This window comes from Acanthisitta chloris, unplaced genomic scaffold (assembly GCF_000695815.1).
Source record: "Acanthisitta chloris isolate BGI_N310 unplaced genomic scaffold, ASM69581v1 scaffold1928, whole genome shotgun sequence".
Lineage (NCBI taxonomy): Eukaryota > Metazoa > Chordata > Aves > Passeriformes > Acanthisittidae > Acanthisitta > Acanthisitta chloris.
In genome coordinates this window covers 11,699-25,159 of record NW_008685170.1, presented here as the reverse complement: position 1 = coordinate 25,159, position 13,461 = coordinate 11,699, and the positions used below count along the sequence as shown (strand labels likewise).

Sequence of the window (13,461 nt, the reverse complement as noted above, 5' to 3'; positions counted from 1 at the left end):
GGAATGATCCTCATTTATTTTGCAAGAGTTCGAACTAATGGATTAAAACAAAAATTGCTTAAACTCCATGCAATGAAATGGACCTAAAGAGTGTAAAACCAGGTTTTAAGCTGCTGGAGGAATGTGCAGGCAGATTTCTGAAACTGCCATATGAATAGGATGGGCATGGCTCCAGTCAGGAATAAAGACAGGGATAACAGTCCAAATCTGAGAATGGGAATTAAACCAATACAATGATTTATCTGCTTATCCAAAGTTATCTAAGGCATTTAGATTAAAGCAAACATGAATGAAGAACTTTGAAGATGAGCCATTCATTGCTTAGGCCCCTTGCACAAGGACTGGAGATGGAAAATGAGAGGAGGAGGGTGGGGAATACCTGATTGAGAGCCAGTTGTGATCAAGGGGATAAGTCAATCCTCTCTGGATGCCTCTCCTTGACCACAGGGGCAACCTGGCAACTAGCTTGGTCTGAGAAACAAGCGTCTAGAAGGCAAACATGAGGAGATGAATAGCTCTCCACGGACTTTGAAGTAGAACAATAGCCATAGTCTTGCAGGAAAGTAAAACAAGCCCAAAATGGCTCTAGGTACAGTGGGTAACCATGTACTCAAGGAGTCTTCTCTTGCACCATCATCTCCCTCCAGGTGAGAACGAGAAGTCAAATTGAGGTTTTTAATTCAAAAGTAATGTTTACAGAGGCACAGAGCTCAGAAATACAAGGTTGCTATTAACCTCCATGAAAACAAACAGCTGCTGGAGGGTCTCTATTCCATTTGTGTCTTCCTTGAGGAAAAGGCCGTGCTGTTACCAGAAATCATGGCATTGCTTCAAGGCAAAGAGATGCTTTATCATAGAATCATGGAGTGATTTGGGTTGGAAAGGACCTTCAAGATCATTCTGTCCCACCCCTTGCCATGGACAGGGACATCTTCCACCAGACCAGGTTGCTCCAAGCCCTGTACAACCTGGTCTTGAATGTTTCCAGGGACAGGGCAGCCACAGCTACTCTGGACAACCTATGCCAGTGACTCACCACCCTCACAGCCATGAATTCCTTCTTAACATGTAATCAAAACCTACTGTCAGTTTAAAGTCATTCCCCCTTATCCTAAGAGCTTCAGAGCTCATGGAATTAATTTAAAAAATAAATGAAAAAAAGCAATTCATGCTAGAAAACAATCATCCAACTGCCCAGAAACTCTAGAGACTGTCAGGTACTGTCCCCAATAGGAAGGATTTGGCTTGCAGGAGCACAGCCCTTTGCTCTAAGGTACAGCCTTAACCTGAAATACTAGGGCTGAGTTGCTCCAGCTTCCAGAGACAGCAACCAGGTGTGGATGCCTGTCCAGAAAGCACAGCCTGTGACTAGTGGAGTATAAAAACCGATTTGATAAATTGTCATCAGGTTCTAATGACTTTTAGTCATCAGGGTGGATGAGACTGGAACTGGTTATAGTGGTACTCACAGTTCCTCTCAGAAAGAAAGATTTCTAAATTAAAAAATAAAGGGAAGTCTCAGGTTTATTTGACATTATAGATAAGAGGATTACATCATCACCAATCTCAGTGTTTCAACTGAATCCAAGTCTTAAAAGCCAACTTGTAACAGCCTAACTTCAGCTCTAAGTTTTCTTGGCAGCGAAATTCCAAAGTAGCTATTTTCTCCCCAAAAACATTAGTTTTCACTAGTTAATAAATAGTCCATTTGGGCATTCTGACAGAGCCAATGCACAAGACAAGACTCCATGATGTAAACAGAAGAGACAAAGTGATTGAGGTAGGACACAAACATTTCTGAAGTTAGTTTCTTAGAAAATAAATTTTGGCTATTTGCAGTTTTGATCCAAAGTTTCTTCAGTCAGATTCACTTGTGCTTATTTAATCTGCCTACAAGAGGCTCAGAGAAACTGTAAAGCACTAGGAGGGACAGAACACAATTCACAGGCTCAAATAGGTATCTTTTCCTCCCCACAAAATGTTTCCTCTGAGGAACATTACTGGATCACAGCTGGTCAAAATACTCCATCTTGATTGCTTGGCCTAAAGCCAAAATCCACAGCCACAGCTCTTTGGTATGAGAATACTTTAAAAAAAAAAAAACAACAATTTAAACACTATTTGATCTTTTTTGTTGCAAACTATGACCTCATGGCAGCAAGAATGCTAAATGAAGGTGTTTAAGTTGGTTTATAGCCATCTGAAATATTTGAAGCTCCAAGAGCAGCTCAGAGCCAGTATCATGTCAACTGTGCTAAAAAGCAATAATAGTTTCTCACCTTCTTAGAGATTCCTGGTTAAACAACATACAACAGTGACAGGGAGGCTGCCAGGATGAAGTTAAGGTGAAATTGCATCTTTTGGCAGCTAAGAAATTCTGAGATATGCTTTAAAAACCCCAAAATCTTCATAAATTAAGCTACCAGAGTTTTTTTAACTCTAAGGTTTTGAGCTCCTCTTGATTCTAGCAGTATATGAATCACAGACCACAAATTTAAGCCTTGGCACACAAGGACTTTTGAGGAAAGGCTTTAAAAATGCAGCTCCAAAGGGCATCTCCCAAGCTACAGACAAGCCCTTCTAAAAGAGTATCTTGTGCTTGCCAACATTAGATAAGTCTCTTGTCTATTCACTAGGAAAAAATCTCTTCACTGAACTACTCAAGCTTGCAGTGTGTTCTTTACTCGCTGTTAATAACCACAAATGCCTCCTAACCACAACCACCTCATAATACCACAGTCTCAACAGTTATACAGAGTGAAACAAAAGTAGAGTTGAAGAGAAAATGAGATTCTCTGGATTAAACGCAACCATGAACTTGTGAAAAGTAAATCTGAACATACAAAAAGGAATGAAACTATGTTCAAAATGTACAGGCTACATGGAAGGAGAGATTTGAAAGGAGCTTAAAAAGAGGGAGAGAAACTTTTTAACCAGGCAGAGTGTGACAGGACAAGGGAATGGTTTTAAGCTAAGAGAGAGGAGATTTAAATTAGCTATTAGGAAGAAATTCTTCCCTGTGAGGGTGGTGAGGCAGTGGCACAGGCTGTCCAGAGAAGCTGTGGCTGCCCCATCCCTGAAGTGTTCAAGGCCAGGTTGGATGGGGCTTGGAGCAACCTGGTCTAGTGGAAGGTGTCCCTGCCCATGGCAGGGGGGTGGAAGATGACCTTTAAGGGCCCTTCCAACCCAAATCTTTCCATCATTTGGTCCCACAAGCTGGAATAAACTGCCTGCTCACAAGAAAAAGAAGTTAAGAGAAAAACTTCACAGGCCCTTTTGCATTAGCAAAAGGTCATCTGCAAACTGAGCTGCTTTTCTGGGAGGCAGTGAAACAGCAGGATTGAAAAACTGGAAACAGAGAGAATTGTTCCCAAAAGGGAACAGAAAAGATTCAGGGAACCACAACTGAGACAGTCTAAATCAACAGCTTTGGCTTGTGGTCTTTCACCTTAAGAATCAACAGCCAGATTTGCTATCAGGGAAGTTTTTGCAGCTCTATAGTTTCCATAACAGTGTGTGAGGGAACCAACAGATCTGTCTTGATTTTGTCTACATACAGCACAAATAATATTTTGCAGTAGGGGGAAAGTGTAAGAAAAGCAAACAGCAGGACAGAGGTGCCAGGAGAGATGTGAAGTGGGAAGCAGAGCTTGTAGACCTGCAAATCTAGTGCAATAAATCCCACGTGTTGGGATATGAAAACAGAGATTAATCATTTAAGAGTCATGTCTGAGAAAACAAAACAACACAGATCTTACCAGACAGAGGGATCCAACCATCAAACCTTGATGCACAGGCACTGAACTCTACAGACCTTCCATAGAGCCAGAGCTCCACGCAGAACAGAGGAGCTCATGGAAAGCTGAGACAAAGACTTTAAAGCCAAATTGGCTCTGATAGATATATGAAGTATATACTATACTATATATCTATATATAACTCTTGTACAAAAACTACAGATTATTTTGTTGGTTTGTTTTTAATCTGAAGAGGTAAAGAAATTATTTTGTACTTAAATCTAAACTGATGTTCAGAGAAAGGTTAGGCCTGGAGCACAAGTCTGATGAGGAGTGGTCGAGGGAGCTGGGGGGGCTCAGCCTGGAGAAAAGAAGCCTCAGGGGGGACCTTCTTACTCTTTACAACTCCCTGACAGGAGGTATACCCAGGTGGGGGTTGGGCTCTGCTCCCAGGTAAGGAGTAATAGGACAAGAAGAAATAGCCTCAAGCTGTGCCAGGGGAGGGTCAGCTTGGACATCAGGAGGAATTTTTCCATGCAAAGGGATGTCAGGCATTGGAAGGAACTTCCCAGGGAGGTAGTGGTCACCATCCTTGGAGGAGTTCAAGGAATGACTGAACATGGCACTTAGTGCCATGGTCTAGTTGAGGAGGTGGTGATGGGTCACAGGTTGGCCTTGATGAGTCTCAGAGATCTTTTCCAACCTAAATGATTTTGTAATTCTGTGAAATAACTGTATTTCAGTTACCCTCAATATCTAAGAAATTCAACTCCATTCCAGCCTGCAGGGAAATGCAGATGTCTCTAGTCAAAAGCAAAAATGAGCTCAGTGCATGGGCTAGGACATAAAACCAGTTCTATTCAAAGAAAAACCAAGTACAGTGTAAGTATTGCTTTTTACCAATGTGATTGTAATTTGATAGAACTTAATTCAGTAAAACCCACCTGCATTTCTCAGAGAGGAAACTGAACACCAGCAACAAGACCAAGCAAAGGCAGTTCATCTGTAGATAGGGAAACCTCATCACTGCCAACTACAGTGTGTGGCAGAAGGTATTGGATGACTCACCTAAAGTGTCCTGAAAGCTACAAAATTCCTTCAAGTCTTAATTTTAACAGCTGATGGCTTTTCTGCTTGTTTCAATGTAGGTAATCAGATCTTATCCACAGGACAGTGGGCACCTGTATGTCCGCCCAATTATGGACGTCTAGCCAGATTTTCCCTGGAGTTACACTCCCTGCAAAGCCTCATTTCCATGTATATTATTAGGAAGCACTAAGAGGAATTGTTTGGAATCATTAGCTTTAAAAGATGAGAAGTTAAAAATGAACAACTATTCATCCAAGTTTTGGAGGTGAGAAGGAAATGAAGCCTAGACACCCATGATGGGGGAAGGAGGGAATATGATACTCCCAGAGAACTCTGGTTAACGTTTCTCCATGTTTGGAAATATTATCCAGGCAAAAAAAAATTTATGTGCTTTGTCTTGCTAATGGCTGTGTATCACCTATGGAATACAACAAGGGGTTGTGTGGTGGCAAAACCTCTAAGGCATAGCTAAAGCTTCCAGATCAATTCAGAGCCAGCACATAACAGAAGGGAAGAGCAGATAGCCATGCTGGGAAAATGATTCCCGTTTCACATGTTCCAGAGTCATCCCACCTCTATTCAAGACTGAAGGAGACATTCATGACCTGCACCTCTCCCACTCTACTGAGGAGAAGACAGAAGTCCTATACAAGTCACAATTTAGGTATTTTGGGCCTTCATTTTCAGATTTGCTTGGGAAAGCACACAGTACCTGAGGACTTTCAGAGCATAAAATCTCACAGGGATATTTTCCCAATGGAAAAAAGCTATTTTTTCATACATCTTTCTAGAGGATAAGAAAAGCAGGAGAATCATTTCATCTGTTTCTGAAATTCCTGACAGAATCCAACTGCACAACAGGCTGAGCTTCCTTTTCTCAGGGTTTGTTTACTTCCAGTGTTTTCTTGGCTGAGGTGAAATTCCATCAGGCAAAACTTCTCACAGTACTGCTCAAAGAGGAAGCTTTTTCTACTCCTATATTAGTTTTCCTTTGCCAAGACTCCAACTGCCAAGTTGGAGTTGGGGGTGTTCAGAGAAGGCTCTGGGAAAAAGTTACAGCCCCTTCCAGTGCCTAAAGTGGCTCCAAGAGAGCTGCAGAGGGACTTTGGACAAGGGACTGGAGGGAAAGGACAAGGAGGAATGGCTTCCCACTGCCTGATGGTAGGGTTAGATGAGACATTGGGAAGGAATTCTTCCCTGTGAGGGTAGTGAGGGGCTTGGACGGAATTCCCAGAGCAGCTGTGGCTGCCCCATTCCTGGAAACATTTGCGGCCAGGTTGGATGGGGCTTGGAGCAACATGGAGTAGGGGAAGGTGTCCCTGCCCATGGCAGGGGGGTGGAATGAGATGATCTTTAAGGTCCCTCCCAATCCAAATCACTCTCTGATCCCATGACCTGTTACAGTAGGATTCATACAAGTACCTTTTAATATCAAAATCAATTTAAAAAAGAGAAGAACACAGGGAGGAGACATCTGCTTTGCTCATGAGAGTTCAGAGGGCAGGAAAACAAACCCATTCCCTGATAAGATGAGAAAGGACACAATAATTGCTTAAGGCAAGGTACTGCATAAGTGCACTGTCTGAAGACAATGATTAATTCACCTCTCTGTAGTGCAGAACATTGTTTTTCCAAAACGTTTCCCCTGCTTCATCAACCTCTGAGGAGAGTTCCTGGCCCAACATGCAGAAGATCTTATAAGAGCACAGGAAAACAATAGAATATTATGGACATCTACCTGGTCTGTATTTTGGGAAAGGCACAGTCTTGACAAACATGCTCAACTGAAACTCAAGTCAAACTTAGCTCAAAGCAAAGCTGTTTATTTGTGACAAATCCTTACCTCCACTTTTTTTTTTTGCCATTCACCTCTTTCCTTTTAATGCCATAAAAAGGGAATACTTACCATCTAACCATTAGCCCAAGCTCCATGAAGTTTTTCAGGTTAGGAAGAGTTTGCCTTAGATCTGGAGTACTCAGCCCATGCTGATATCTAAGCTACAAGAGAAGAAAACAACCCTCTGTGAGAAACTGCAAAAAAATGAACTGTTTCATCTCACCAATGTACCCAAGTGCAGTGTACCCAGATGTGGTCACCAGCATGATGATTCTCAGGCCTTGCAGAGCTGGAGAATGGGCTGTCCTGGGACAGGCATACGGAGCAGACACAACAGCTGCCTCATGTGAGCAGTCCAGCCCAAACATTGCCAGTTCACTGCTGCAAAGGACCCTGATAAGGGCTGAATATCAAGGTCTAAGTGGGGAAAATGCCATTCCCCTGGTCTGCAAACTGCTGCAATGAAGCCATAAAGGGGAACAGACCCATAAGCATTTGAGTGGCAAGCCAACACCCCCCCAGATGTGAGAGCTCAACCCCCAGGAAAGTAGACGGATCAATGAGATGCTACTGGATCCTTGGTGGTGACTATCCCTTGCTTTTTATAATCTTCTCTGCATATTTCCCCTTTTCCTTCTATCCCCCTTTTCGGTCTCTCTGATGCTAATAAAGTGAGTTATAGTTTTGGCTACCAACATCTGACCTCGTTTGTGTCTTAATGTCACTCTGGGTATATTCGATCCTAAATCCCCTCTACTTTTGCAGTTCAGGACAGCTTCAAATTAGCACAGCTTTCCAAATCCCAAAGAACATAACATGGTCAATTAATTTATTAGGATACTCAAGCAGTTCCAAGAGATCTGTTCCCCTCAAGGAAATGTTCCATTTAATATTCATATTAGCAAAACCCACCCAAGAACAGGGACAAAACAATCTGTTAAACCTCTTTATCCACTTTCTATCAGTAACAGGAAAGCAGCCTCACAGCTCAATAAAAACACAGCCAGTATGGAAAAAGACCAAATTTCACCACAATTGTTCTATATTCACCAATTCTTAACATTTGTGTGCAAGGGTCACTTGTCAGTCTGAGTGTCTCTGTGTGTTGGAATCAGGAGTGGAATTAACATCAACTAAGAAAAATACATATTGTCACACAACTGATTGAAATCTGTGCTGCTTATACAGTTTATATCAACATTTAAAGTGCTGCTATTACTCTCATGATTAATCCCAGCATTCAATTCAAATGCCACTAAGGGAAAGGTTTCAGACATTGACTCTAACCTAAGTATTTACTCCCTACAACCAACCTTTTGCCTCAGATTATCAAACAATGTCCACATGACATAATAGTCACTGCTGGGAGTTAAGAACTACATTTAACAAGTGCCCAAATTAAAAATACCTCTGAATAAAACACCACACGCAAGGGAAAAATCTTTTGAGTTTGGATCTCAAAGCTTCAGGGAGACTTAGCAGAGAAATTTATTCCTTGTGTGGTTAAAATATGACGGAAAATAATCCCTAAATTCCAGTATGTTTAAGGCTGTTGGAATGAAGCACTATCAAATTAATAAGCAGATGTTAACACCCTCCAGAAGTCACAGTTGGCCACAGTAACTGCACAAATTCAATGCTGACAGAGCTACTTGCTGAAACATGGAACTTTCCCACTCAAAGCTAAAATTCCTTTTAGAATCACACTCCTGTTTCCATAATTCCTGACAGCAAGGTGAAGGCAAACATCCTCTAAGTTCCAAAGAATTCTGACTTCCCAAACAATCAGTTTTTCACAGAAACAGACTTGAAATTGGGAAGGATTTTTATGCTCATCTGAGTTTTAGGAAGAAAAGAAATCCCTTTGGAAGAAAATCTCCCTCAGTACTGCATTGTACAACAGGAGAGCATTTATTACAGTTATTATTTCCATATGGATGCAGCCAAGGCATATGGTGGGTTTGGATTCATATTTTCTGTTACAAAGATAGAGCCTGGATTAAGACAACCATCCAATATAAATTACTAAACCATCACCACATTCTCCTGATGGGATTATAGTGGATTTGGTTAACCAAAGAACTAGCCTGGGGCAAAAGGAAAAAAAGAAGGAAAAAAACTCCACCAAAATTTAAAACTTGACATTTGTTGTTCCTCCTGCAATAAAAAAGTTCATAGAATACCCATTTTTATAGTCACCCTTAAATTCTAAGGGTTCAGAGCATGAAAAGAATGGGATTAAGGGATCTCTCTTTCCAGCAGCCAAGATCCTAGGAATGCATGGGAGACATATCAAAACATGACCAAACCCCCTGTTTACACTAAAACACACTTTCATATTGCTAATAGCAGAGATGCATATTAAGTTAGGATGTAAGTTCTGTGAAAACTCCAGAAAAATATGATTTAATGAATAGACTGCATTCTATTTTGACTTTTTAGTAACTTAAAAACCAAGCAGTACTGCCTGGTGTGTGCTGCTGATACATTTAGAACCTGCTGAAAAACTCATCTGCCTTCTAGGGGTAGAAAATACAGACAAAGATCAGTTGAAGCATTAGGGTTTTAGTGTGGTTCTATATTACCTCTCCATGAATGCAGCAAAGGTTAACTCCTACTTCACAGTAGTTTACAGTAGCCACACACAGCCTGAAACAGAAGTCTCTACTTCTGCTGAGGGATACAGCTCACTGCATGTGTAACACCACCCAAACAGGAGCACAGGAAGAGGAAAAAACAGATCCTTTTTTTACTTAAAAGATCAAAACTTTTCTTCCTCCCACTCTTAACCTCTGACAATGTGGGAAAAGAATGATTAGTAAAGACTGTTTTCACCTCCAAACTCTAAAGCATTTCTCATACACCTTTCCTCAAGTTTAACTTTTTAACAGGCAACCCCACACGCCCAGGGCGAGTTACTGCACTTCGGCCAAGAAATAATCAGGCACCAAACAGTGATAAGGAGTGAGTCCAGAAGAGACCACAGAGATGCTCCAAAGGCTAGAGCCCCTCTGCTATGGACACAGGCTGGGAGAGCTGGAGGTGTTCAGTCTGGAGAAGAGAAAGCACCAGGGAAACCTCAGAGTCCCTCTCAGTGCCTAAAAGAGCTCCAAGAGAGCTGGAGAGGGACTTGGGACAAGGGCCTGGAGGGACAGGACAAGAGGGAATGGGTTCCCACTGCCAGAGGGCAGGGTCAGATGGTATAGTGAGAAGGAATTCTTGGCTGTGAGGGTGGTGAGGCACTGGCACAGGTGTCCCAGAGCAGCTGTGGCTGCCCCATCCCTGGTAGGGTGCAAGACCAGGGTGGATGGGGCTTGGAGCAATCTGGTCTAGTGGAAGGTCCCTTCCAACCTAAACCATTCTCTGATCCCCTGTGACCTGTTACAGTAGGATTCATTCAAGTACCTCTAACATCAAAATCAATTTTAAGAAGAGAAACATGTAGGAAGCAGACAGCTGCTTTGCTCATGAAAGTTATGAGGGCAGAAAAACAAAGCAGGCAGAGGTGTCTGTGCTGTCTTGACCCTCCTAAGAAACCAAGTTCAAATTGCAAGTGTTGCTGTTATACATCAACCATCTCCACACCAAGTTTCTAATGGAACCAAATATAATTTGCAAGAGCAGCATTTGATTTAAAGATTAGAATACTCCTTCAAGATACTACAGCCCAAAGAAAATGTGGCCTTTTTCACTGCTGCAAAGATGTGTCCAAGACTTGCATTCACATAGATGGCCACGTATTCTAAATGGGACTGTGACTGAATCATTAATGACGCTGCAGCAGTAAACCATTAGTTGTGATTTTCTTACTAATACTTATCTCCTGCTTTGTTTTCCTCAGCACTGCTCTCATATTAGTTACTAGCAGCACTTACTCCACAGAAACAAGACATAGGAGATGAGACACATCATATTTTATGAACAGTTCAAGACAGAAGAACCTCTATAAAAGAATCTGAAGTAATAATACATTTATTTTAAGGCCAACTGCATCTCTGCTGAAGACCAACCTGTCATACAAGTGAGGATTTTCTACTAGACTTCACAGAAACCCACAAATGTTCAAATAAGCTACATTTAAAACAGTGTAAAAGGGAAATTTCTCCTTTAAACTTGTACTGGCTTTTTAATAAAATGTTTAAACACTTAACTTCCACCAAAGACTAAGACTAAGACAACCCCAGTAGTAGCTGTAGGTGAGGCATGACAAAGTTAACTCAGAACAAGCTAGACATAATTAGACTCTTCAGGAGGAGAAGAAGTAATATTCAGTTGACCACTTTCTACTTGTACTTTCTTCTGAGCAATGGTCTGAACTTCTACTGGAAGGTGTCTGTCCTCAGCAGTCAACCAGCTTCACTCTGAGCATCTCTAAACCACTACTGCCATCCAAGGATCTTCCAAGGATTTATTTTGTTAACTGTTCTAACTGAACTGGATGTTTTAATTAAACTGGACTGTTTTAATTAAAACCACATCAGCCCAAAGAGAAGCTTAGTGCCTTCCTAAAGGTAAGAATCCCACAATAAAACTTCATCACATCTACAAGTACAGATACCTCACTGTTAACTAAAATATAAAGAGTTCAGTTACTCTGCTATAAAGTTCATAAGCCGTACTTAAACTGCTAAAGCTTTGCATGTAAGTTGGTTTAAAAAGAAACCATTTAGTTATCTTTCTATTTCTGGGTAAATAGCAGACTGCACCCAGAATCAAAATTAGGGGTTTGGCCACTCTGGGTCTGCCTCTTAAGACAAATCATGATATCCTGCATTTACACGCAAAGAACAGCCCATTTCCTACCCTAATTCATGTATTTAATGACTAATGGGACACAAGCACATACATTTACTTCCAGCCAGAAACCACAGAGTACCTGGACTGGAATATTTATTTGGGGGAGTGCAGAACTACTCTAATTCTGAACTCATCTGTTCATCATTTCCCATATTGTTTCCCCAGCCATATTCATCTTGTTGTAAGACATGTGGAAGCAGTCTAACAGCTCAGAATACATTATTAAAGTGCAAAACACCAACCACTTCAGTACATGCTATGCATAATAGTCCAGTCTACACTGAAATCTGCCATATTTTTACACTCCACTTAGTCTCTGCTGCAGGCAACTAGTCCTTGATGTTGTAGCACCATCTGTACCCACACAAGAGGTGGATCCAATCCACTACCATGCTATGCTCATGCACTGCTAAGGCAGTTAAGAGCAATTTTGAATTAGTTTCAGCTAAATGAGGAGTTTCTCTTGATGGCACCAAGAATTTCCAAAGAACATCTGCTCCACAAATGCAAAAAGCAACAAAAATAGAATCAAGAGTGTTCCTTCAATCACATTTTGCAGAGCTGGTTACAGGCCAAGCATTTACATGAGGTTTTCAGAGGATGTCAAACTCTGGGGTAGAAATATAAAATGCAAGTTTGAATAAAATGACATAGTTAATTGTTTTCCAAGATCCTGGATGGCTTTGCAGAGTATGAAAGAGCACTGGCTGGAGTACAGATGACTAAGCACTGCAATAATGAAAACAGAAAGTGTTGTTCTAATGCCTGTTGCTATATAAACAACCTAGGGGGATCAGTGAAATAATGCCTGCTGCTAGCTAGACTGTTGTGTGTGTTTATACCTTGTGGGGGAAATTATAAAATTGGAGGTTATTGAAGTCTTCACGTGGTGCTTGGCTTTGTTTTGTTGAAGCTGGTTGGTTGTTCTAGCTCTGAACACCTACCTGGGTTTACTGCAAAACCCTTAATCTGCAACACAGTGAAATACATTGTGGTATCAATCAGCTCTTCAGATATCTATCTCAAATCCAAATATTTAAAATTCATTTTGATTTTTCATATTAAAGACAGTCAGCAAACATCTACCACATCTTGGGGGTAAATATAACCAAATTTATTATTACTTCCTTATTATTTAACCTTCTTTGGGAAGCAGAATTATAATCACAGTGTAAGTCCTCAATCTTGATTTCAGGAGGAGTAAATAGAGCACTATCACAAGAGTGACAGCCCTCAGCCAAGCAAGAGGAATCACTCAAATACAACAGTTATTTTCACGGGAATTATGACTTTTATCTTCACATGCCAACACCTGCCTCCCTCTCCCAGAATCCCTTCCTGAAAAGCAGATGTTTACTTTGTGATTCTTTTAAGACCACTTAACTAACAAATAAAACAAGTGACATCAACATCCTTGAAGCCTCATGTCCTTCATTAATCCACTGGGCACACACTTTGCAGTTCCTCAGGCTGACCCAGAGTGCTTAAAGCCTTCATTAAAACAATCCTAAAGGACTTCCACCCCAATTTTGATTTAGCAATAACAAACGAGGCAAATGAACAGCAATCAAAGGAGTACCAGGAGATAACAATTGCATTTTAGGCTGTACCTTCAAAGGTACTTACAATCACACTGCTTCTTTTAAAGCATGACTAGTCTAACTATGACTGCATTTATACAGTAGAGGCTGCTACTGGTAAGTTACTTTCCTCTTATCATAGGATCCCAGAATGGTTTGGGTTGGAAGAGACCTTAAAGATCATTTAGTTTCATCATCCCTGCCATGGGCAGGGACATCTTCCACTAGACCAGGCTGCTCCAAGCCCTGTCCAACCTGGCCTGGAAGACTTTCAGGGATGGGGCAGACACTGCTCTGGGAAACCTGTGCCAGTGCCTCACCACCCTCACAGGGAATAATTTCTTCCCAATATCCTATCTAGCCCTATCCTCCGGCAGTGGGAAGCCATTCTCCCTTGTCCTGTCTATCCAGCCGTTGTCCA

The 13,461-nt window shown here is 41.4% G+C and overlaps 1 protein-coding gene across 1 annotated transcript in view; it reads right to left on the bottom strand.

The window, feature by feature from the left end:
- UVRAG (UV radiation resistance associated) overlaps nt 1-13,461 on the bottom strand; it is a gene marked incomplete at its 5' end in the record, with an annotated part of 28,727 nt that overhangs the window by 3,852 nt on the left and 11,414 nt on the right. Inside the window, one exon of the mRNA XM_009079622.1 lies at nt 6,733-6,824. Within this exon, the coding sequence (XP_009077870.1) occupies nt 6,733-6,824 (92 nt within the window). The remainder of the gene's footprint in view (nt 1-6,732; nt 6,825-13,461) is intronic.